Source organism: Cavia porcellus, unplaced genomic scaffold (genome assembly GCF_034190915.1).
Source record: "Cavia porcellus strain 051 isolate PalLab524CR breed Dunkin Hartley unplaced genomic scaffold, mCavPor4.1 scaffold_1, whole genome shotgun sequence".
In the NCBI taxonomy this organism is placed as follows: domain Eukaryota; kingdom Metazoa; phylum Chordata; class Mammalia; order Rodentia; family Caviidae; genus Cavia; species Cavia porcellus.
This window is the reverse complement of record NW_026947484.1, coordinates 83,893,477-83,920,281: the sequence shown is the minus strand read 5'-3', so window position 1 is coordinate 83,920,281 and position 26,805 is coordinate 83,893,477. Positions and strand designations below refer to the sequence as shown.

The 26,805-nt window shown below is 36.2% G+C and overlaps 1 protein-coding gene across 33 annotated transcripts in view; it reads left to right on the top strand.

Annotated features, from left to right (window-relative positions):
* Nucleotides 1-26,477, top strand: part of Ptprd (protein tyrosine phosphatase receptor type D) — a 2,079,748-nt gene extending 2,053,271 nt beyond the window's left edge. For all 33 annotated transcript variants that reach the window (XM_063251000.1, XM_063251078.1, XM_063251071.1 and 30 more), the window contains 7 exons: nt 12,483-12,768; nt 13,142-13,320; nt 14,029-14,155; nt 15,185-15,310; nt 18,149-18,303; nt 20,990-21,125; nt 22,830-26,477. In XM_063251000.1, the coding sequence (XP_063107070.1) occupies nt 12,483-12,768; nt 13,142-13,320; nt 14,029-14,155; nt 15,185-15,310; nt 18,149-18,303; nt 20,990-21,125; nt 22,830-22,898 (1,078 nt within the window). In that variant the 3' untranslated portion in view covers nt 22,899-26,477. The remainder of the gene's footprint in view (nt 1-12,482; nt 12,769-13,141; nt 13,321-14,028; nt 14,156-15,184; nt 15,311-18,148; nt 18,304-20,989; nt 21,126-22,829) is intronic.
* The last annotated feature ends 328 nt before the right edge of the window (nt 26,478-26,805 follow it).

Genomic DNA, 26,805 nt, shown 5'->3' with positions numbered 1-26,805 from the left:
TGAACATTGCCAAGCTATGCCTGCACTTGAGTTGCTAAAACGAGGCATTGCCTTTGAAGAGAATCTTCCAAAAGAAATAACTTCAAAAATGTTATATTCCTTTCTTATACAGTTAGGGAAAGCAACTCAGCCACAGCAGTGATTGCAGAGTGAGGAAAGAATTGTTGGGTCCCTAGAAACTCTGATTTCCAGAGAAGAATTTTCTGTAGAGCAAAATGACTCCACAGCTTACTAGATAACTCTCGACAAAGAACATCTCAGATTCCACATAGTATATACATTATGTTAAAGGGATAACTTTAGGTTAATACATCAAAAGATTAAATATCTTGCCAATTACTTAAATACAGTAATTTATAAGTTGTTCTAATAAAAGAATAAACATTCAGATGCTGCCACTCATCATGTATATGTTAGAGCTTGTGAATATCTCCATATAATTATATTTAGTATTGAAAACTGTAAGTGCTGCAATTTTCTTTGACCTCTGTTGTAGTTAGATACATTACTTGATCAGAGCTCTCAATGAATCATTTCGTATACACATATTTAGTTAATTGGTTTTTTTTTTTCTTCTGCCTATGTTTATATGTAATGTGCTCTGGAAGGGAGAGGAAATCAGCCTCCATGCAGCTGAGGCTGGGGGGAGCAATTAGGTTCTATCCCCAACAAACAGCTGTCAATAATGAGTTCTGAATTAAAATTTCTAGCAAAAAAAGGAATCAAGACATCTTTGGGAAATGCAAAATATTTTTATAACCTAATAGCTGAGATCTGGACCAACGGTATCACTGAGTTTCCCCAGCTGTACCTGCAATGTTATTTTGAAATATTCCCAGACCGAAAGAACACAGAAACTCACTGCATAAACTAGACAGTGTAAAAAAATACTGGCTGCCTTTGAACACTGTGTGTTTTGATTGCACGTAATCAGCATGAAGATTTTCTATTTCAAACTGTTTTGCTGTGCCCCCTGGTCATAACACAAAGCTTAAAAATAGTTCTGTTATCTTTGTTTTGTGTCTTTCCAATCAGGGTTCTATCACTTGGATATTTTTCTTTCTGTCTTTGGAAAAATACATTTGGGTTTTATTACATGGTATCTGATTTGCTCGCATCTGGGGTTTTTTGCAAAGAAAAGTTGCAAGGTGGGCTTCTGGCATCAGATTATTACAAGATAGTTCCATATATTTGCAGGTATCTGGAGATAGAATAATATTTGGTCTTTAGGGGAAAAAGGAAAACTTACATTTTTTAAAGCATCTTTTGCAGTCTTCCTTTTCCATTAAAGTTTTATGACTTAAGACAAAAAAATGTATGAATGAGAGACTGAGTTTTTTGTTAAATTTATGAATATAAAGATACAGAGAAATGAGTATAGTAGATGTATGTTTTTCCTCATTTACTTCTAAAGGTATTACAAGTGTCTCTCTGTATCTTTGTCACTTAAATGCAGCCACAGACTGGCACTGTGCATCTCTTTGGATCTTCTTGTAATACATAATTACAGGTCCCTCCCCAGCACGTGAATCAGAACCTGGGGCAGAGCCTAGGAATTCATGTTTAGTACTGCCCAGGAATATGAACTGGCCACTTGAACATATGATACATATACACCTTGCAATGCACTACATGGTAATTGTTACATACAGGAGTGTCTCATTTTGTATTTGAGTTGATTTATTGGGTATTAACTTTCACTTCTGGTTTCACAGGGTCATGACTTATATTACCCTGTATCAGAAGCAAACCTCATCCTCCCTCCTCCTATCCTAACCATGACCAGGATATTCTTCTAAGTACACTTGATACTGGTCTTCATTACATGGTAATTACATATGTGCAGCACGCTTACTGAAAGTCTTTCATAAATCAAAACATTCCAAAATAGACAGAGCTGATACAGCTAGATAACGTGTAGCTAGATACAAGAAGATGAGTTGGATGGTGCTTCAAAAGTCACTTAGTTCTTTTTTCTTTGAGAAGTTAAATAAGGTGGCAGGTCTTGTTTCATGAATAAAGGACAGTTTTAAGTTGAGTAAGTAGACTATTCTCTTTCAGACCAATGTTCTGCAACCTAAACTGCTGGAGTTATGGACCTGGGTTCTTCCACAGAGTCCTAGTGGAAACTGTCATCTGTTATCAGTAAAGCAGCTGTTGGTGGAATTCTGATTCCAGGAAAGGGGGATGTAGACTCAGTCCCAGCTCCTTAGAAAGCCACATCATCTTAGTCAAATTTTTAACTTTGCCTAATTCTGTTTACTTTTTCAAAAAGAATCTAAATAAAAGGGTTGTAAAAATGCAGTACTGATGACCAGTACTGATGAATAAATTCAGAAACCTATGAGTTCCAGGATCCAGACCAGGGCATACCAAAATGAAGTCCTCTCGGAGGCTGACAGAGTGACAGAAACATGTGAAGCAGGGTCTAAGACACTAGGTGACTTGACAGTGCCGGGACTGAGATTCTCACTGCATTATTAAATCCCAGAAGAGTCAAATGACCAAGCAAAACATGGCCACCAGTGTGTTAGCTCTGAGTTACATCCTTCAAACTGACTGGCTTATTTATGTCTAAATAAAGATAATAGTATTTTTGAAAAACAGTAACATTGAAATCCTTCCAAATCTTGCCCTTGTGGGAAGATATTGATATGCCTTTCAAAGTGGAATTGCCCCATTAGGAATGTTTTCCTGATGCCTTCCAGTGGATCTTCACTTGACTATGCTTTACCTGAGTCAGGAGTAATAGTATTTGTATTGCTAATGGTGAACCTGCTGGTAGGATTGAGCAGGTTTATGTATTGTAGTCTATACAATTACTGTGTATAGTATACTGTGTAGTATAGTATAGTATAGTATAGTATACTGTGTAGTCTATACAATTACCCTCAGATTGAGCAGTAGACAACCTTTGCAGCTTTACATGACAGGTGGAAAAATAATATCTTCTTTCCAAAAGTGGAAATTTCTATGTAAATTCTAAACAGAATTTATAATATGGATTGAACTAATATGGCAATTTGAAAAGAAACTCCACATATTAATGATATAGTTTCTTATATACTTCTGACTTTTACTCGGAATTGTTAACTAGCAGTTACCAGAGGCAGCTGAATCTGCTTCTGCTGGTGCTTAGTGACCTCTACTCTCTTGTAAAATGACACCTGCTATGGCATATTGAGTTTTTTTTAATATAAATACAGTAACCTTCTCATTTATCTTGAGCAAAACATTTTAAGAATAATAGGATGTGTGTTTGTCAGATAATGACCGGACAGAGCCAAGATCATGCAGAAGTCTTTGAGAGACTTTTGTTTGTACATATATGGGGAAGAAAATTCAGATTTGTTCCTAGTGAATTTTTTTTACCTAGGCTCATTCCTTTTAATAGTTTTCTCTTCAATCATTACAGAAAAATAAAATGCTGATTTTGATAAAAAGGCAAAAGGCATTTCAAAGTAAAAGACCACCCACTAGTAACTGCTATGATTTGTGTATCTTCTCCAGTCATGTTTTATTTGAAAACAGGTATACTGATATATAATCTTGTTGAGTTTTTTAAAAATATAAATGGTATTAGGATGCATGTATTGCTGTATGATGTATTTCAGTAGATTTTATATTTTAAAACCCTCTTTTTTGGAGAGGTCCAATACATAGATTCACCAGTTCTTTTGAATTGCTCCATAAAATTGTTGAAACAACATACTTAACCACTTCCCTAATCATAGGGAACACACTTTACCTATAATTTCCTATTTTAAATAATGTTAACACAAAAAATCTGTAAGCCTCTCTGTGCATATGTGTACATTACAGAACTCCATAAGAGATTTGGTGCTAATGTCAAAAACATATGATTTTAAATTTTAATGAACTGTATATAGTCTAGGCATATGGTCTGTTTTTGACAGCATGGGTAATTCATGAATTTCAGTGACAATCTGTCCTAAAATTATTTCATAATATACAAGTCAATAAACCAGTTGTATAGTCACAAAAAGGAAACCCATATAATTTTTCAGTCAGCCTAGGTCAAAGAGATGTTAGAAAATATCAAAATGTCAGTAGATCTGTTTTTTGTTTCTTTGTTTTTTGGGTTTTTTTTTTTGGTAGAGCTTTACATATTCAAGAGATAACCTATCACAGCAGAATATTAACCTTAATGCTGATTTCTACAAGTAATAAAAGACAAGTTTCAAAACAGCAGCCTCATCAGAGTCAGTTTACAGTTTTATGAGGCTGGTCACTTCATTAATGCTATAAACCCGAGTCATAAAACTCAGTCCATTCTCATAGATGCTCTTTTATATAACTTGCAGTTCATCAATGCTCTTCTTATAACCGAACTATAATATCTAATCAAATTATGAGCCGATACATGGCCAAAATACTCACAGTGGCTTTTGGTCCATAATTGACTGTCTTTGCACCCAGCTAAATGGTCTGTAAAATTTCCTAATTCTGTTGTCCTTCGCTGCCACATCATGAAGTATCACTGAAGGGTCAGCATGAAAACCCTACCAAATTAATCAGAAAAGCCAGTTCTTAAGCACATAGCCAGAATGATTTTAGCATAAAATAGTCTCTTATGCCTCTTAAGTTTTTTCTTCTTGCACATTATTACTATATCGCATCACAGGACATTAAGCATATATCAACTCATGGGACTAACTCAATCATATTTGGAGAAATTGAAAACAAATGTTGTAAATGGATGAATGATAATATTGAAGTAATAACAGTTTCCTAGTAGGCGGACTTGTTTAATAGATGGTCCAGTCTTTCAGCTGGTAAACACTGCAGTGTCTGTTTCTCACAGAAACTTTTTAAAAGGCAAAAGTTTACCCATAATTTGGTTTGCTGCAGAATTCATTGCAAATACAAAGCATATTTGCATTCTGTTTCTCATTAGTGGAATCATTGTCCTCACCAGAGGATGATTTAGAAAGTTGATTTTACTTCGGGAGTATCGGGCTCAATATAACGCTAGACTTGATTTAAAAGTGCTGTCCTCTTCTGTTTTGCTAGAATTTTTCTGTGACATAATAAATATTCTGAATTGTGCTGGCCTCAGCCCGAAGCACAGGGTTATCCACTCCTTCTTTTAAAAGATATTTGGGGAAATCTGTCTCACTGCTTGGCAGCTACTCCGACAGAAAACAGATAAAAATAAGGGTGGTTTATCAGTTTCGCTGTTCTTATCATGTTTCAGGTTGAAGGCTGTTGAAATGATGAAAAACAAACAGCACTAAATAGGGTTCCGTCATTATCGCTGCTGTGGGGAACTTTCTCAAGATCAAAGAAAAATGCATTTGCTTTCAGAACCACAATCCTTCATTCTGAGAGGTGCACTGCACTCAGATGCTGATGCAGGGGAGGGGGAGGAGTAAACTAGAGAAGCAGGTAAAATATGTGCTGCTGTGGAAACTTGGAAATTCAAGCAGAAGTGGATTGGCATACTTTTAAAAGCTCTGGAGCTGGGGGTTTAACTCAGCAGCACAAGTGCCTGCTTGGCCAGTGCAAGGTCCTAAGTTGGATCACCAGTACAAAAAAACTCTTATCTTCAGCATCCACTTAAGAAAGCAAATCATGCCTGAGGATTATTTCTAAGCAACTGGTATAAAGCATAAGGACATGTTGTTTTCATCTCATCAAATTATAAGTATTCCCTTTTATAAAAGTGCATTAAAGGATATTCCCCTTCCTAGGGGTTTGGTGGATGTCCCTGTGTGTCATTAATCCAGGAGGCCCAGTATGCTTAAACTTGTATATTTTTTTAAATTTTGCAACTCAAATTGAGTACCTGCAGTTTTCCCAACATGGAATTTGACTTGTTAAGGAACTTGTCAAATGCAATAGAGATAAAGAAGCTGTTGTCCTTTCCTTCATGCTGAGTCTCCCCTGGCATATGACTGTATACCTGCCCTACATAAAAAAAATACAAGAAGTCAGTTGCTGAATGTGGTACAATTTGCCGTGGGAGCCCATCAGGTGGCCATCCACCAAGGGTACAGATTTAGGATAGGTCATAAAGGAAGGCAAGTGTCCTCAGGTCAAGATAAGACATGCACATGAAAAGCCCCAGGATGGGGAGGTTTGAAAGATGCCTTAGTGATGCTGAGTGAAAGCTATGAGTTGTAAAATAGAATACTGTCTGAATGTTATCTAGTTTTAATCATGAGGGCAGGGATAAGACATACGTAGAAAAAAATCCTTTGAACCTCAAGTTAATATACTCAAGTCCTTTTGGCAGAACTTATTTAAAAGACTAAAAGTCAAACTGGCTAATTAAAATGTAAAGTAAGACCATAGGGCAGTATTTTAGAGTTTGAGGAAATAATACTAGAAACCAGTAATCTTTCAGAACAGCAAAATTTTTGGTCATATATAAAGGCAAACGCAAAACAAAAATAATTTGTCAGATATGCAAAGCATAAATAATACCATCCATGCGTATTTTATATGAAACATTATTTAAGGAAATTCTAGCCAACCAATAAATACATCAAAGTAAAGAATTCAAGGAGAGATGAGCTGTGTCACAAAGATAAGCTATGAAACATGTAATGATTCTAAATAATTGCTATTAATATGGTTACAAGTTTAATAAAAATGTTATAGAGAACCCTTAAAATGAACAGTTAATATGTGGAAAATGTCCTTTTGTTCCTGGCTACCTTCCAGCTACCCGCTTTTATTTAGTTACTCAAATACGCTATTTTCTATTCCAATGCCTTTTATTTTCTTCAACCTTCTTCACATAGCACACAGTTACTTGTCCTTTTCCTATTATATTAACCTCCCAGGACCATTTAACATAGCACCATAGACTCCGTGTCTTCACGTTCCTGCTGGCTTGAACCACTGGTGGCACTGCATCCATGACGATCCTACCAGGTGCCTTGTAGCACTGGTGGTAGAAGTGGTATAGTCATGCACAGGACAGTCATACATGTACCACCTGTAGTTCAAGCCACCCGGAAGTGAGACATGAATTATGGTCCAGCCATAAACATGTTAAGCCACAGAAATTTGTTTTCTTTACAGTGGTGAAAGCTAAAAGTCCAAGGTTGAGGTAGTATCAGGTTGATTTCTGGTGTGGCCTCTCTTCCTGGTGACTGATCCTCCTTGGCCTTTCATCTTTGATCATGTCAGGACAGAGATCTTTGGTTGCCCTTTCTCTTCCAAGGAGAGTAATCCTAGCTGAGGAAAGACTCAATCCCAAAACCCCATTTCATCTTAATTCTTCCCTAAAGGCCCTGTTTCCTACATAGTCACTCTTTGGATACAACGTCAGCATTGGTAGGCATGAAGTACATATTGAGAAAATTAACCTAAGAAACTTAGGAAAATATATAATGCAAACATGGAAGGGGGAACAAAATAATAAATACTTTTCTGTCTCTCCTTGGGTGTAGAAATCAATAAATTAGAATAGTCAGCATGAACTGGTAAATGCATAGTATGCAACTCTTCCATGTGTCTTTCATATTCTTGGTCACTGAGACACAATGCCTGTCAGAAGTGTCATTCCTTGCATGGTCAGCAGCATGGTGAGAAATCCTGGATGGAAGAAAGATGCTCACATCATGGTAATCAGAAAGCAGAGGGAGGAGAAGAGCCCAGGTGGGCGATACACCCTTCCAGGTCATGCCCACAGTGACCCACCTCTTCAAAGCAGGCTCCAGCTGGTAACATCACATTTAACTGTAGCATTCCCATGGTACAGTCTCACTTTGAAAAGCCTTCCCTTGAGCAAATGAACCTTTGGGGAGACATTCAGATCTAAATCATAGTCAGACAAAGTATTTGCTGATTCCTCTGGTTTAAGTGTCTTCATGAGAGATGATACCTAGTTAAAACCTGAGGTCACTAGGTAAGAGCTGCTCAGAGAGCATAATTATTTAATACTTTCTCAAGTGTAAAATAATTAAAAAGAAATGCATTTTTTGTATTTTCTTTATATTGTATATAAGCACAAGTTCTGAAAGTGTCACAATTGGTTTCCCCAATTGCAGAACCTCACTAATGGATAGCTGAACAAAGTTATAGAGGTGAAAAGCATAGAAATTTATGAAATATTGTTATATAAGTAAAAGGAAAAAACAAGTCAAGGTGATTCTGTAATTTTATACCTTACTATCAAGAAGAGGGGATAACACAGGGAGGAGCAGATTTGCAAGGGTATATTAAGCTTCCATTCTGGTCATTTTTTTAGAAATTTTAAGGCCATTTGAAATGTAGGTTCCCACTTCTGCCCAAAAGAAAGGTCATTGCTTTAGGAAGCATTTGTTTGAAGATTACTACTGAGCCATGAAGGGGAATTAGAGAAAGAAGTATATAAGGTTTGGGACATTATTAACATTGGGAAGAGGGACTGGCAGGGGTATTTAAATCAAAGAAGGTGAAAGAGATGGAACAACCCATAGAGCAGGTAGACAATCAGTACATGACTCAGATGAAAAGAAAAATTACATACCAGGGTAGTCAGAAGATATGACAGTGGATTTACGTAGATCACAGAGTTCATGTTTGGTTTTTGCTCCTGACTTGATAGGAATTTTTTCATTATCAGTGGATGCATAATATAACTCTTTTTTTCACGAATTGTACTATGTTTTGAGTTATTCTACAGGATAATGGCAAAATCTACTCCTTTACTACCATCAACCCCAAGAAGGCATCTGATGTTCCCCTGACTTGCTTGACTGGTGTCACCCAAAACTAGGAAGAGGGACTTTCCCAGGAACCTACATTAGGGAAAGGCAGGTGCTACAGAAATGTTAAAGAGGAAAGGGCTACAACCAAGTCACCCCAGCTGGCACTTTCTGCTAAGGCAAATGGCAGAAAACAGCATGAAGCAGTAGAAGATGTCAGAAAAAGTGCTGCTAAATTGCAGTATTGTGTCTCAGTAACTGCATGTAAGTCCCTCCTATGCCACCTGCCACAAGCTGTATGGCTGCAGGGCAGTACCAAAATGTGAATGAGAAATGAGAAGGAATGCATTTACTGGATGCCAACCACTGTGGCAGGAAGGCACTTGACTGCCATCTCATTCACCATGGCAATATGTGAAAACAAAATGCTTTGCACATAAGACATTGCTTATTAGAAAGAGAAAAAAAATGAGAGCAGTGTGAGGCGGTAGCTTAAAGGCATATTTTCAAACCGAAACTCAAATATCGCAGAATAAGTCTCATAAATCTTCAGCTTACACCCGTTCTTTCTTGTCATGCCAGGTAGAATGTAAAAATGTAATTTGTACCTACAGAGTAACTGCATCGCGCTTCATGTTTGCCAAACGCTTGATGTGTTTAACTCAGCTTAAATGCTTATTGGATAATTAGAAATACTGCTTAACTAAGTTGATGATCACTGTCAACTTTTTAAAAAGTGTAAAAACAGAGTCTTTCTCTAAGTCACATAGTAATTGGTATCTGAAAAAAAAGTACCTTGAACTTCATGGTGTTACTTCAAGTTAGACAAACGTCTAATAATTAACCCCAGCATTCCAAGAGTCATTCCTTTCCACATGAACAAGAATGTGTTGTGCGGGAAGAAAAACTGTTCAATCTCCAGCCATCCTTCTGTTACTTCTTCTTCCTATAATATGTGATTTCGACTCAGGTGCATAGTTGATAATTTTCCTCCTTCATCTTTTGGAAAAATACATTACTGCCAAAGAAAATTGACAGTGGCTAGAGTCGAGGCTATTCCTACTGATTTTGCAATACTCCATAGTATCTTTCTGCCAGACTATAGAATCATGCATCATCCAGACATTTGAACGGTCCCTGATGCATATTTTAAGGGAATATTCCTGCTTTTATCTACAATTGACTTGATATATGGGTCTCAGTTATAAGACTTATGGGGTAGTTTCCACAAGGAACTACAATATTGAAGTTGTTTCCAGTGAAAAACAGTGCCCAATTAAAATGGAGTCAATTTAGAAAGGCAACACAGAAAAAATCCTCATAATCTTAGAACCTGCCAGATGAGAAGCGTGCAAGAAACCCAGACAGACAGACCTCTTACAGGCTAAGGTCCTTAGGCTCTTTTAATCAGAGACTGATTGTGTACAAACAGACCAATATACAAAAACTGCTTCGTTTTCCCAGCTTCCTTATTGTCTACCAAACATTATGCAGCACAATCTTTAGATACTGCTTGCGTAGTTCCAAACATTTATAAAATGGAGGATTTTTCAGACTTTGGAGAGTCTGCTTCCTAAGCCAGCATAGACAGAATGGGCTGCTCATTACAAAAGGCCTCTGTTCCAGCCACTAAATCAGGTAGTCTACATCATTATTAAATGCTTACTGTACACTTGATGTGAAACACAAAGATGCCCTCAGCGTTTGCACTGTTGCTTATGAATGTCCATCCTTCCAAGCTAATAATATCACTTGGAGCTTTGTATGGATGGGGTATTTTAAGAGCCAAAGAGATGTGAAAAGGAAGCCGATTAATCAGCCACATGGAGGGGAGTGGGGATAGAGAATGACAGGAAAAGTTGCCATCCAAATGATTATTTAGTAGAATAAACTAAATAAATGGCACTTGGTGGATCTTACCACACCGGAACAGGCAGACTCACAGAGCTCTGTCTTGATGTTTGCATCACATTTCCACCTGTGCTGCCCTAAGAGCTATCTCATTATTTCTAAAGCTCATTGCACCCAGAAAGTATGTGTGCACAGTACCTCAGTGTGTGTCAGTTTGTAGGCTTAGGTCTTGAATGGAGTGTCTAGTGACTCTTTTGCATAAAAGAGTGAAATAATTGTAACAGTGCTTATATCAAATTCACACTTTACCTAGTACTAACCACAGGTTTCTGTGTGGAGATTGGATTTGATATACAGGTTTCAGTAATTAAATATCCTGTCATTAAAAACAATGCTGTTCCCATTTTGTGGGCCATGTCACTGGAGAGAAATTGGCATTCCAGTTAAACAAGTAAACAGTCATTCATTTCAGTGTTCTAGTATAACTCATTGTATAGGTATATTGCTGTGAAGTTTCATGGTTCATTCCCAGAGCCACCAGTATAATTATGAAAATGTTTCTCCTTTTTGCCATTCTTGCCTCCTCAATTCCCTATTTTTCATGTCCTTCATGTCCCATTTCAAACATTGCATCATCATCCACAAAACTAACACATCGTTTTAGTATATTCTGCGATAGATTCTAAGATCTTTAAAGGTAGGAGTAAAATCATCTTTATTGTTATATCTGCTAATTCACTTAACAGAGTATTTCATTGTTCTTTTGACTAAAAAGATGGACAAATCTGTGGTTGGACACAGATGAAAAACATTGAGAAACACACACACACACAGAGAGAAAAATAGATTACAGAACACAGTGACATGGAGCAAACGAAGGACTCTATCATGGTGTCCAACCTGGTGACAATATATCCATTCCTACTGATTGCATGTTTAGCAGTCAGGTAAATATGCATGGTCAAAAGGAGAAACATTCTAGATTGAAGCATTTTGACACTTTAAATGTACTTAGCTTGAAGGATTTGATAAGTAGGAAGCATACAAGGCTTACCTTGAAATTATAAAAACAGGTGTGTTATTTTCTTGGTATTCTTTTCAGTGTTAGAGAATATTCCATTTCAAGCATCAGACTCTGCAATCCTAGTCAGTAAATTAGATTGTCTCCTTAGAACAGCAGAACTTGTCTACCCCTTGTGCTTTGTTGACTCTCTCGTGTCTCTTCTCTGAGTAAGTTTCTACCAACTGGAAAATGACCCTTAAGTCCACAGGTAATGGAGTTTTTAAAAAGCCTTAAATCTCTTTCAGTAACAAAGATTGAGGTCTTTATTTTCCTGCACAGAATACCTGAATCTCACCTAGAATTTCAAAATACATTCAACTGTGGAAGAAAAAAGAGAGTAAAACAAAAAATATACACTGTCTACCAGCTGCTTTTTATTAAGAAAGTGGTCTATTTTTAGTGTGCGACGTTTTAATTACATACATCCCACTAGGATGATTTTAAAACTTCTTTGCTGAGTTGTAGAATATGAAATATTATAATTGAGTGATTTGTTAGATTTTTTTTTTGCTTTTTTTGTAAACTAAAGTAAAATAGAATGAATTTGCAAAATGGGATGTCTAATTAGATCTTGACCAAAAGTTTAAAATACCATCTAAACAGCCTAAATGTTTTGTATTTTTTCATGTTTTCAAAATAACATTCATTTTGCACTGCACAGTAATTATGGACTTAATATTTTGTACATTATGAAATTTTACTCTTTTGTCCCTATATTCTGGTAATGAGACCCTAATAATCCTTTTGATTTCAGAGTGTTCAAAAGTCATCATAGGGGCTACTTGAAAATTCATGAGTATAAAGCCTCATTAATAAGAATAAAAATAATTTTTTGTGTTCATTTTCTGATAAGTTTATTTGAACTTTTAAGTGTATTTGAGCTTTTCTCTCTGTTTTCTTTTTAGTGCGGGAGTTGGCCGGACCGGTTGTTTCATTGTAATAGATGCCATGTTAGAAAGAATAAAGCATGAAAAAACTGTAGATATTTATGGCCATGTAACTTTAATGAGAGCCCAGAGGAATTACATGGTTCAAACAGAAGACCAATACATCTTTATCCACGATGCACTGTTAGAAGCAGTGACTTGTGGAAATACCGAAGTGCCAGCTAGAAACTTGTATGCCTACATCCAGAAGCTGACACAAATAGAAACAGGGGAGAATGTCACGGGAATGGAGCTCGAATTTAAGGTATGGCATTGGATATGATGGGGTTATTCCGGGGCAAGTCATTCTGGGACTGCTTATGAGTAGGGACTTACTTTAACCTTTCAAATTTTGAAGTACAAGATTCATTTGACCTTCTCTTCAAATATCTGATTATAAATCACTTTTTCCTTCTCTATTCTTTGCTTCCTAACTATACCTTGAGCCCTTTTGTATCTTAACTGACAGTTCATCCTCTCCGAGCATAAAGCTTCAATAGGTTATGTGAAGTAATTAGGTAGAAGTAAAAAGCAGTGCAATTTGAATGGTTAAAGTAAAAGATTTATAGCTAAAAAGAGTATGTTGGCAACATTGCATTCAAGCAATCTAACATTATCAGTTTTCTGTATTTCAATAGCGTCTAGCCAGCTCCAAAGCTCACACCTCAAGATTCATCAGTGCCAATCTTCCATGTAATAAATTCAAAAATCGCCTTGTTAATATTATGCCATATGAATCCACAAGGGTATGCCTGCAGCCTATCCGCGGAGTGGAAGGATCTGATTACATCAATGCCAGTTTTATTGATGGATACAGGTATACACTGCTGCTCCCCTGACAATACAAAGCCTTGATATTTACGTGTGCCCTAGATTCATAACCAGGAAGAGTTTCATTTCAATTCAAAGCCACTTTCTTTACCCATAGGTCAGCATGCAGTTGCTTTGTATTTATTTGTTATTATTTTGGGAGCTAAGAAGTAACAGAAAGATTTTAATCTGACTGTCTATAGTTTTCTTTCAGAAACTATTTGGAATTTTAAGGTGCTAGTAAAAAAGCTGCTTAGCACCATATTTCATATATTTAATTATGTGAGCATCATTTCTAAAAAAAAAGATGTCCAACTTTATGATTGTATGGCACATGAAACTGAGCCATTAACTTTCTACTGAAATTTAAAAATGAAAAAACATTTACCCTATAATATTAAGGAAAGTTTTGTGAAGTTCTCAAAATGTATTAAATGCTCTTATTTTTTTTTTCTTAACCCCTATTTGTATTAGTACATGTTTGAAGAATGATTGCATTCCCCGTGGGGAGTTAGTACATATACACAATGCATCTTAATTCTTTTTTATGTCCCCTTTACCTCTGCTGTCTCCCCCTCCCTTAATGGAAATTTACAGCAACTGTATTAATAATGTGTGCTCATTTTCTTTTATTAGGTTTGATGTTCAACTAGCAAGTGAACGTTCATATATTCTTAAAATATATTAACATGCTTTTTCCTTCTGTGTAATTCAGACAACAAAAAGCATACATTGCTACCCAGGGGCCTTTGGCAGAGACCACGGAAGACTTCTGGCGGATGCTCTGGGAACACAATTCCACCATAGTTGTAATGCTCACCAAGCTGCGTGAAATGGGAAGAGTGAGTATGATTTCTCATAAAACCTCCACTTCAAAGGAAAGGGGATTCCACCTAATAACCCCAGTGCCAGCCTCATTTTTTTGAAATACAGAGTACTCTGGCCACATCTGGATCATTCATTGCATATGTTGGTTTCTAATTTGCAAGATAACATCAAGCTCTTAAATTTGCATATTTTGAGGAAAGATCTATTCTTTGGTCCTGATGAAGCAAAATTACACTGATTAGTCAGCAGGTGCCCCTGTTTGATTTATAGCTCTCATATATTCTTATTTCTTCTACTATGGACAGGCTGGTTTGTTAAGTAAATGTGTTATCATTTCTCCAGATGAAGGAGGAACTTTCTTTCATTCCTGGGGAAAATTTCTAAGGATGTAATCTAGCAACCTCAGATGTTTTTAAAGAAATTATTAATCTGAGATGTACATTAAACCATATTAGAGATATCTAGGGGCCTGTCAATTCATGTAAACATCTTGCAAAATTTACTTGAGATATTTTTTCTTCCTTGTGTAAAGGCTAGAAATACATTAAAATCCAGTATGACACTAGGAAACCACCTGACTTGTTCTAATTTGGCCACTGGCTTTTGCAAGGCTCACCCAACTCATTAAAAATGAGATTAAGGATCAATTCAGAGGTTTCTTTCCCAGTTATACTCAAGATTCTTTTCATTCCCAACAACTGCTGCTGCAGTGTGCAGAGATGTGGGAATGATGTGGCTGGCTTTGCCCAAAGACTGTAGTTATTTGGATAACTTGTACATAAAATATGCCTACTCTGTCAAAATATGCAGATCAGCTGATGTAATATTAAGCAGCTACTGCTGTATGTCAGGTACTGTACCAGCTACCATGGACAAATGTTAAACCAGATGATTTTTCTATTCTTTTGGAGCTTAGGATTTCAAAGAGAAAGTGAAGAAAGTGAGCCATGTGCAATCAGAATTGCCTGAATTTGGGAATTGTATTAATTGTGTGATGAAATCTGTTTTATTCTTTAAAGTTTAGTATTAATTTTTCCATTTAGGAGAAATGCCATCAATACTGGCCAGCAGAACGATCTGCAAGATACCAGTATTTTGTTGTAGATCCCATGGCTGAATACAACATGCCACAATATATCTTAAGAGAATTCAAGGTCACAGATGCCAGGGTAAGTTGGGGCAGTCTCCAGCTTTTAACAATTAGCCTAAAATTAGTCTCAAATAATTTCTTTGGGAGAAAACATTTGCTAAGTGACCACAGTCATTCATATATATATATATGAATGCACATATACATATATATATATATATATATATATATATATATATATGCATGTTTTCCTGCCTGGCAAGCATTCTCATAAACCCAGATTTGGCCTCCATTCAAACATAACATCTGGCAGCCCAACTTTGGGTATGTACTTTGTGAGAGTTTTTTTCTGGGAAGCATTTACTGATTGGTGGCTATGCTTACATTTACCTTCTCAGCTCATTCTCTTTGGAGGATTTCTTTATTACTCGAGGCTGTAAATATGTTGTTGTTTTGCAAAGCCCTTTAGGTCATGTGGGCTTGGAGGTTAATTTGGAATGATTTTAAAACTGCACAGCAAGTGGCATTCTTTAGAAGAATCTGACAAGCTCTGCACATTCTAATTTGATTCCTGGCATGGTTTATTCCTCTGTGTGCTAATGTGTCTGTCCACGAGAACTGTGCTCCGGTGACCTCTGTTGGCTAATTTTCATTCTGAGTTTCTTATCAAGATTGCTAAGTCCAAGGTTCAGCCCTGATGTAAGATGCTCTATGCATATACTTTAATGTCTTTGCCTTTGGCCACTCTCAAATCAAGATTACAAACATATCTTAGGGAAGAGTGGGTCAGTTCAAAGCCCTGCTTCGTTTTTGAAACTGTCACCAGGGGTGGGTTGACTAAAACTCCAGGGTACAGCTGTTTTGTTGATCCATTGATTATATTTTTTTCTTGGTTGTTTTTTTCTATTTTTCAGGAAAGCAGCCTTCTTCAAACTTCTGTTTGGAGATAGTCTGCTAATCCTCATAGCCCAGCACTGACTGTTGACCTATAATGACATAGGAAGTGGTTAGCAGGAGAGATGACCCACGTGACAGACCTGTTAATGCCAAACAAGTCTGAAATATTCACTACCCTGAAGGTGACTGTACTCAAGGCAGCCATTAAGTCCCTAGGTCTCATTTTTGAGTTGCACAAGCAAGCCTTGGTGACCTGACCTATTGTTTTTTTTTTTTTTTTTTTTTAATGCCCTTTCAGAATTTACAGCTATGTAAGTAAAAATCCTGAGCTGAAATCACCAACTGTTTCTGACAACAGAGTCCAGGAGACAGACTCCACTGGTGGCAAAAACACCCTTTACTGATCCCTCCATCCCCAAATGAAATCTGATCACAGTAGCCATAAAGAAAAATTGAAACAGGACCTTGGCCACATTATTTTTTTAAATCCCTCAGTGATTGTATAATTTTCTTAGCTACTACACCACTTGCTGTTTGTGCTCCTGGTGTGTTTCTAATCTTACCTTCCTGGTGCTGAAAGCAAGCTGGCACTTGAGAATACAGTCTTGTTATACAGGTAACCTTTAAATGGAGTCAGGTGGTCTCGCCTCCAAATAGTAAATGTTTGTGCACATGACCTCTTCCTGCTATTAAAAGCAGCTGTGGTCACAAATGAAATCCCAAGGACATTCATAAGAGGACAAATCTGCCTTACTTAACTTCTGGCTTTTCTTCCTCTGCCTTCTAACCTTTCCCGCTTCCATGGTAACCATCCATAAGTTGGTTCTGGGGCCAGGCCATTATTTCTGAATTTTTCTGTGTTATCGTAAGATTGGTGTGATCTTCCTGTTTCACCTCTGTCCCCAAATGATACCAGCCAAATGTCTTCCCTGTGTGAATTCCAAGGGCAGTTTGTAGGTGCTTGTCTGAAACTGAGCCAACCCCTCTCTCAGTAGGACTGAGTGAGGAAGATTGATCCTCTCTCCACTTACTCAAAAATGTAACAGCATGTACACCTGTATGCAAAAGAATATTAATGGTGAAAGAGTTATAAATAAGAACAGAGAGGGTGAAACCTCTTCCACTAGAAACAGGTCCCCTAAGCTTGTGATAGCAGAAGGTCCCTTCTGCTCCTTTTTATTTAAAAAAAAAAAAAAATCCGAAAGAATCTGAAGTGTCTTCATATCTTTATGAGTCTTGAGAAATTTTGCCTGTATCATTAGAAAAGAAAGACATCTCTTACATCTGGTTTATTTTCTTTTTGCCTTTGAGTTGTCTATGTAAATGCCCCTGCAGCCTACTGAATTCCTGTGGCCAGTCCAGAAGAGTCTTTTTACAGACAGAGGCATTTATTTGGTCTCCTTAAGGGATGCTTCACTTCTTGCTACACAGCATAGTTACACGGCACAAGCTGTGCTTCCTGCTGTGATTAGAAATCCTATGCTTCTGAGGCATGTGGGGCCACCAGGTTAACAACAACTACCTAGTTTGTGCCAGATCCTTTAAGTGTCACCATTTGACAGTGCTAGAAATAAGCACTGCAGATATGACATCATGACAATAGAAAAACCTGGTATGGACAATATGCTTTTTTTCAAAACTTAGAAATTATTATATTGTGAAAATTTTTAAATAGAAGATACATTTGGAAAGAATATGGACCTGATCAGTGATTCTGAACTTAACCTTTGTGTCTCAGAAGCATTTGCTGATAAGCAGTATGGGTATTTGCAATCAAAGAACCTAAGCTCTTAACAGATCACGGTGAGAAGGAGAATAAATTTGTGACTGAAATAAATGTTAATACAGGCAGTTCTAGTAGATGAACCACACAACTGTTTTTAGTAAAACAGGTTTCTAACTTCTTGTGCCCTTTTTATCTCTGGAAAAACTTACATATGGTTGCTTTGGTCCTCTGTGCACTTGGGGAATCCCTGTGGCACCCTCCTATGTGACTGGGTATGTGGCTTTCCCTCCAAAGGATGGCCAGTCGCGAACTGTAAGGCAGTTCCAGTTCACTGACTGGCCAGAGCAAGGAGTGCCGAAGTCTGGAGAAGGATTTATTGACTTCATTGGCCAAGTCCACAAAACAAAAGAGCAGTTTGGTCAAGATGGACCCATTTCAGTCCATTGCAGGTAAGCTGGGAATGAAGACTACTAACTGATGCTCACAATTAATGCAGTAATGGCTTTGAAAACAAATATTACTGTATATTCATTTTTTGTGTAAGTTTGTCATAGCGAATCCACATAATTGAAATATTCTCAACAACGTATTATATAATTTAGGATCTATTTCTCTTTCCATATACTGAAAAATAATCAGAGGAAAATTTTTAGCTCCAAACTGTACCTCTTGTAGAATAAAACAAACTGCAATTTTCCAGGAATGTTTGGTATATCCACCTGTGATAATTTATGTGAATCATTTCTTCTTTGATTTGCTTTCATAGTATTGTCCTTATAAGTGTTTTTCTATATCATTCTCTTCTTGGGAGAACCATAAATAGCTATCAAGCCTTAATGATAGTACTAATTCTTGCCAGTCAATAAGCGATTAGAATGGGACCTCAGTTAAAAATGCAATTTGCTTGAAAATTGTTGCTACAACAGAAAATGAAGCACCTTCAATTTAATTATTTCTAAAGCATTTTATAATTTAAGTCATTGAAGTTAATAGAAATAACCAAGTAAATGAGTTTAGACATTCACCAAAAATTTAGTGCTTTTGGAAGCTGCTTTGCAAAACTCTTGTAGTAAAAGAAATTCACCTAATTTTATTTAAGGTACTTTATTATAGAACTTCAACTACCTTAACTCTCAGCTTTTATTGTCAAAATGTAGAGTTTTAAAATTTATATAAAATATAGTTCATAATGATATGAGGCAAGATCTCAAAACAAAACACACATTCTACTGGGTCTTCAAGATATATGTTCTAGACTTAATTTGAGTATGATATTTTACAACAATAATGAAATTTCTTTTGACTCTCTTTCTCTGCTGATCTTTAAGGGCTTCCTAGCACCTCCTTGTTGATTACTCATGGAATACTATATGAGAAACAGTTCTTATTCATATGCATTTTCTCTGTGATGAATTATCAAAAACCCTTTATTCAACCAAAGTTCGTGTAGAATGGGACACAGGGACTGAAATAGTCGAAGTGGAGGTTGTACAGAGTCTGAAACACTTGCTCTTTCTATTAATTGACCAAATGCTAATTCAAACCTTTCTAATGTGATCAGCAGGGGAAAAATGTTTAGTGTAATTTTTAGTTTTAAACTTTCCCATAAGTATAGTATGCATTACTTCTCATTGCTTCTGTCATTACATAATGATATATATTCTTTTTTAGTATAAATGAAATGGCATATTATTAACACATCTTACATTCCTTAGTATTTTTAGGTATTTTTCTCTTGTCTGGGAATATCTTGAAAATACCACTCATCTAAATCAGATCCTTTTGCTAACATGGTAAAGTCAATAAATTCAAAAGTTGTAAGGTCAACACTTGTTATCTTGAAAATACTTAGAAAGTCAACAACACTGTATTTGTTGTTACCAAATCCAGGTAAGATGAACTCTGGAGTATCTGAATGGTTCCAGAAAAAAACAAGAAGTCCTTGTCTCTCGTGACTGAGAGGAACTGAGCAGAATCCTTGACTGTTGTTGGACATCTTCAGCTACTTTTTAAAGATTGCTTATGAATTTTAAAGCCTCACTTAACATTTCTTTTTAGACTCTTCAGAAATCAAATTTATAACGAAATGCACTGTTTATATATGCTTGTCACCTACATCCCCAAGTAAACAAATCCATCCATTTTCTACAGCCTGCACCCAAGCGTTACACAGGCCATTTAATTAGGATCCAAAAATGTAGGGATTTTTCAGATTATTCACTATTTTTCTCATTACCTAAACCTCCAGATGCTTTTCTGCTTCTTAAATGCACAGTACTATAAATGAATTTTTCATTCTTGCTGCTGTGCTGGAATTATATAGCAAAGACAAGAGAGAGAAACTCAAAATCTTGGCTACATGCTATAAAAAGTTTGGGGAGTTTTAGCTTCTAATCGCCTAAAAATAGTGGATAACTTTAGAAACCGGTGACTCTTAGATGTTCTTTTAGAGATCTCTTTAAGAAACTGTTGAAGGTTATATTCATGAAACAGGAAAAACTGACATATTCACAATCCATGCATATAAGACAGTCACAGCCCCACCTGAAGACTAAGTAGAAAATGCCTCCAAGTCTGATAACCTCATTTTAGAAAATCTTTTTTTAAAATCCAAACCAAAGTTAATCAGTAATTCATCATCTATATACCTTGTTACATACTTACAGGTTTAAGTGATGAAACACTCTACATGGATTATGACTATAAAAAATGAATAATTACCTGGAAAATTTGAAGATGCCACATTTATTTTATCTTACTCTGAATTATTGCATACTTTAAAATATCTAATGGGCAAAATTTTAGCATTTCACAGTCTGCATGATTACTATAAATCTGTGTTTTATCTACCCCTTCTCTTTATTTTTATGTTACCATGTTTGTGTTTTTATTTTCTTGGTCTTTTTAAAATGATGTTCAAGTGCAGTTAAAATGTCATTTTATAAGACTTTGTCCCAATTACTTTCTCCTCACATTACCATAACATACCGTCCCAAAAGTGATCACTTGGTGAACTCAATTCCATGTTTCCCTAATAACATTATGGAAACGCTTGGAAAGTGGAAGCTAGAAGAGAGAAGTCTGTCCAGGACACTGAGAGCCTCCACTCCTAACACTGCCTTTGTTGTTTGGTAGCGCGGGCGTTGGTAGAACCGGTGTCTTCATAACACTGAGCATTGTCTTGGAAAGAATGAGATATGAAGGCGTTGTAGATATTTTCCAGACCGTCAAAATGTTAAGAACACAACGGCCAGCCATGGTACAGACAGAGGTAAGAAAAATTCCCCTGAGTTTTACATCTCCAATCCTACATCTTACTAACTGTGACCTACTTGAATCAAGACGCTCAACCTCAGACACAAAATACAAGAAAGTACTGTAAGAAAAGCATTGGGTCATTTAATATTTTTGAACCTCATCTTCCCCTTTTTAGATCAATGTCTTAGTGTTACAGTAGAGATTACCTGAGAGTCTATTAAGTGGAGCCATGGTGTCATCATTTGATCATTTTTCACCAGTAAAATGGAAGTTTCATGTTTCATTGTATGCATATTGATACAATAAACATTGCAAATATTTATATATCAATGTATTAAAAGATGCTTGTCTCAGAAGGCATACAAGAGAATACAGAAGGCTGTATTGTATGTCATTGGTTGCTCTATAGCTTACTTTCTAAATATTTGGATCTTGGTAATAAACCTAGTGACATTAGCCCCCCATTTTCTATTCTAACAGTTGATAGGGAAATTTTAGTGTTTCTCAGAATACTGTGATTTAACCAATCTGACCTAATGATCATTCATTTCTAAGGATAATGTGGTAGTGTTTATAGTCCTCTAATGGACACTGAATTATAAGTGTTCCTCAGTCCATCATTTGCAATGTATTCTAGACTTTGATTTCAAGGTAGTATGGGCATTTGGCTTACAATACTCAAAACATTATGTCAGCCTGACAAACTAACAGGTTTGGGGGTGACAGGAAAATTGGAAGTTTAAAAAGCCTTAAAACTTAGCCAAGCAACTTACTGTGACAAGATAGGAAAGCAAACCCCATTTATTCTACATTACCATTTTTATTGTAGAAAAATGCACATTTAAGCAAAATAGAAACTACTTTCAGCCCCATTGGTTGCTGAAAATAAGTTTCTTCTGTAAAGAAAATCCTACTGTTTCCCACGCCCGTGTCATCAGTAAATCATAATTTTTCTGTCTTTCTAACAATACTGTTTATTCCCATATGAAAATGTTTTCCTTGTGTGAAAAGGGAAATGTTTATACTGTTTCATTTTAATGTAGGCCTTTCTAGAACAGACACTTGCAGTCACTCTGAAGTAGGGCAAATGGCACAGGTACTTTTTGATAGGGTCAAGCAATTCATCATGCCATTTTGAAGATGAAAGGCTTAAAAGTTAAGTGTCCTGTGGAAATAAATGGTTTGCCTGTATGAGGTTCCACACTAATGACTTTTTGGCTCCTTCTCTCATTTGTACATGGATATAAAAAATGACGGTCATTCTGACTACAGGCAACAAGGATCTACTGTCTAATCAGAATTTTTTTAACATAAATTTGGATGGGTAGTGCCAGAAATATAAATCCAGATCACCTTAGGACTCTAAATTTGCAGGCTAAGGATTAGTTATCGTAGTGCAACAAGTCATGATAAAAGATGCTTGTGGCAAATAAGAGGTTTGTGTGTTCAGCTGGTGGTAATTGTTTCTTACTATTTGGAAATCAGTTCGTACTCATCTAGAAGAGAATGATCTCTAGATTTGTCACCTGCTTGGTATTAGGAAACTATTTTGATCAAACTGGTGAAGTTAACAAACTTACTACATGGTCATTGGATTGAACTGACTATAAAAAGTAATGATTCTGTTCCTGTAGAAATAGAACTTTGTTTACCAGGCTAGTTTTCTATTGTAATACACTCACACTTCCTTTTCTCCCTTCTGTGTTATCTCCTGTAGGATCAGTACCAGTTTTGCTATCGAGCCGCACTAGAGTACCTGGGCAGCTTTGATCACTATGCAACGTAGAAACCCCTGACCCCTTCTGGATTTTTACTACAGGCCCTTCAATATCCATGGAGTCTCTTCTGAGCCATACAGGGCACTTGAGAAGTCCTTCTTAACTTCTAGCTAACAACCACTTAGTGGGACTATTACACACACAACCAGTTAAAAACAAACTATTCCAGGTGGACCAAGAATTCAGTTTAATAATCTAACCTGAAAAATAATAAAGAGAATCCTGACTTATGAAGCATCTGAAGGATTTTATTTACAGATACTTCAAGGATTCAACATAAAGGGAAGAAGAAATCACAGCAAAGAACCAACATCTTGTTTGAGTTTGCTTCACAGGTACCAAGAGAAATTGCTGGAGTGCTACAGTGCAAGATATTTGCTGGTGTAGCTTCTCAGAATAAAATGGATTCTGCTCCGACCTTGCCCCTTCCCACCATACCACTCATAATAAGCTTTTAGGAGTAAGGGTGGGGGATGTTTAAAAAGAAAGCCCTTGATTTAGTTTTTTAGTATTGTAAAGATACTGCTGACCTGTGCTTCATTTCTAACTGTGTACACTTTTTTTTTAACAAAATGTATCATTCGATAAAGTGAATTTTAAAAAACAGTTACATAATTCTTCATTTTTTATTTCCAAACTGTAAGTTTTTTTAAGCTGTAGAACTGTTATCTGTAATATCTTGCTGTAGAAATATCAAATCATTTGAAAATTTGCACATTTTTGTGCAATACTCAATCTATAGTTTTGGTCTCATCAGATATTACTTTGACATTTCTGTTCAGTTTTAATTAATGAAAAAGTACCCATTCTCTTTAAATGATCAAAGAGAATTTAATTTTGTTTTGCTTTTGGAATCAACAGGGAGGCGCAAAGTATAAAGTTGCTGCTAACATATATACATATATATCCGAATTTTGTAAGGGTGTCTATGTATATATAGACAGTGTGTCCACACAAAAGTTAGAGTTAGCAATCATTCAGTTCTCTTGTGATTCAGTTTTTTTAAAATAGTATAAAAGCTATTATAAATATCTCTTTCAATTCTTAATTTTATTACATATTGGGATTTCTTAATATCGCAAATTTTAATTTTCTAAAGGGAAATGAGGAATGCACATCAGTGATTGTCAAACCTCACCCCCCTAATTTCCAACTCAATCTCCCTCACCCACCCAGTTATGTTCACAAATAACATTTTGTTAGCCAGGCTTCCAACAAAGTTCAGTATTCCTAACAATCTAGTGCAATAAAAAAATTATTAAATATCTAAGAGGTGTGCATGTGGGAAAGGTCAGTGCATATCCCTTTAGGAAGGGAGAATGTTGTAATATATCAGCTATCAAATTGTTTAAAAAGTGTATTCAATCATATATTGTCTATAGTACGTGCTATGAAATTTGCATTTATGATATGTAACAGGGGCAAAGCCAAACTCATTTTAGTCTGTTTGGTAAGAAACATTTTGTGGCACATAGCATTCCTGGGAAGTGCTATACTTTGTTTTGTTTTGGTTTTAGTTTTGCATTTAGAGTGCCTTATAATTGATGCCTATTTTAATAGCATTTCTTTTTAGCTTTGGGTTCATATTGCCATTAGTGGTTCATATCTGTTACCCTTTCAATTAAAGCATTAAATGTTTACCACATGTACAGAAACTCTTTGAATAATATGCATTCCTAGTTTTCAGCCAAGTCGGGGATGTTAGTGATTGTACCAGCCCAAAGCACTTGGATAATCAGGGCTCTTCTGTTCATAATCGTCAACATCAGGAAAAGCTACTTGTTTTATTTATAATCCCTTCCAAATCTGCTCTGAAACATGCAGTAACTACATCAAACTTATTTTAGTAAAAATATCATTGGCAATTTTAGGATATATTTGATATTTCATTAGGATTTTTCTGAAAGTGGAAATAATATATCTCTCCTCTAAATCCTCCAACATAAGTTCTTTAGGAAGCCATGGATGGTGGCATGAGTTCACCATGTCTTACCTGATTTTAAAGAACCCTCAAAAACTCCTAAGAACTCTTAAGAGTTTTGATATAGGTATGATTTTTTGGTTATTTTTGCATCATGGATGTTCTGCATGGAAGTTTGTTTGTTTTCACATTTTCCCATCGCTAGCAGAATGAAATCCAAGAGACCAAACACTTGCAAGCATCATATTTGAGCACTTTTATAAAAAAAAAGAAAAAAGAAAAAAATATACATAATACTTTAAAAAAAAAAAAGTATCTAGAAGGCTACCTCAGAATGAGACTCTCTAACCTACATCAGAACCAGAGAAGAATGTGCACTATGTGGGGTCTGTTGTTTTCTTTTAGTTTGTATCTTTTGAAGATTTATCCAAGTGCCAGATTACTCAGTGCTATACTTTTCTTTTAGTGAGACAAAGGAGGTGAGACAGACAGATATTGTGTCATCCAGACACACTATGCTGGACACATAGAACCTGATGGAGTATTGCACACCAGAATGATTGGCCAATGAGCAGTTTGTCTCCCTGAAACAAAAGCTGCCCACAGGGCAGAGGGAAAGGTGACGATAATCACAAAAAGCGAATGAATGGGATGCATACCACAGACGAGCGAGGCAGAGACTATTCCAGAAATCTTACTATTCAGGAGCTGTTCCCAGAACTAACTCCCTTACTGTCATTGATGTGCATTCCACTCTGTACTTTTCTGTACAACCATTTGAGTTTTAATTTCCCAGGTAGACACCTTTATCTGCCATTTCCATAAACGCTCAAGTTTCCAGTTCTTTTCATCACCATAACCAGTACGGTGCTATTATTTACCTATGTATGTGTAGTTATGTATAATTTTGTAATTAGTTACAATGGTAAAAATCAAAATATATAAAAAGTGATTTGTACAGAACTTTATTTTAGCTCTTTTTTAAAAATGATTTGCATGGTTAGACAAAACGGCGAGGACAGCCAGGGGAGGGAAGGGCCTCTAGGGAACTTTGCACTTTCTATACCTTTGTACTATGCACTGCCCTATTGATTCTACACCCAATAATGTTATTACTTGAACCCATCTGTAAGAAACTGCTTCTGAAATTCATTTATGTGTATGTAAATAACACACCTTAGAAACAGGAAAGAAAAAAAATCAGCAGTCATGCACACATTTTTTTTCTTTCCTGTTTATTTTTGGTTTTGCTTTGTTTTAGTCCCTCCTTTCACTTTGATTCCCTCTTCATTTTTCTTTTGGGTTTATGGGTGCCCCTGATACTCCAGCAGAGATCAGAAGGCTACAGATCCATCCTATCCATCCGTTACGTGGCTTTGCCATCCAAGCTTGGAGTGTCTTTACAAAGATAACAGTTGTGTTCTTTGCTCTCGTTTTGGATGCATAGACTGAAAACTTAAAATAACTTGTAAAATGGCTTGTTAAAAAAATACAATTACCTCTAATTAGTAGTACGCGTAAATGTTTTACAGAATGAAAGGCGTGCTTTTTATTTTCTTACTTCGTTACATTGGTGGCGAAAGAAGTCTGTATGAAAATCAGTTCTTTGCTGACACAAGTTCCATTTGTTACAAATGAATTCTAATAAAAATGTCAGTGTTATGCAGTCATGGCCTTTGCTCTTGTCCACTCGGACACGCTGGTTTTGAACCAACTATTTGCTCCCACTTGTCACCTGTGTACCTCTTTCTGTTCTGCTAGTAGCAGTCCTTTTAACAAGAGCCTGTATTTACAAGTGCTCACATAGTGAAGTAAGCACTCCACACTGATAAGCAAACTGAAGCTCAGAGAAATAATTGTCCAAGTTCACATTTCAAAAATAGAAGTATTGGTATTTAAGTGTGATCATCTCAAATAACTGACGGGAAAAATAGCTCCAAGATTAATTTCTTAAAAGCTTTTAAGAACATAGCTGAGGAAAGACTGGCTTTACT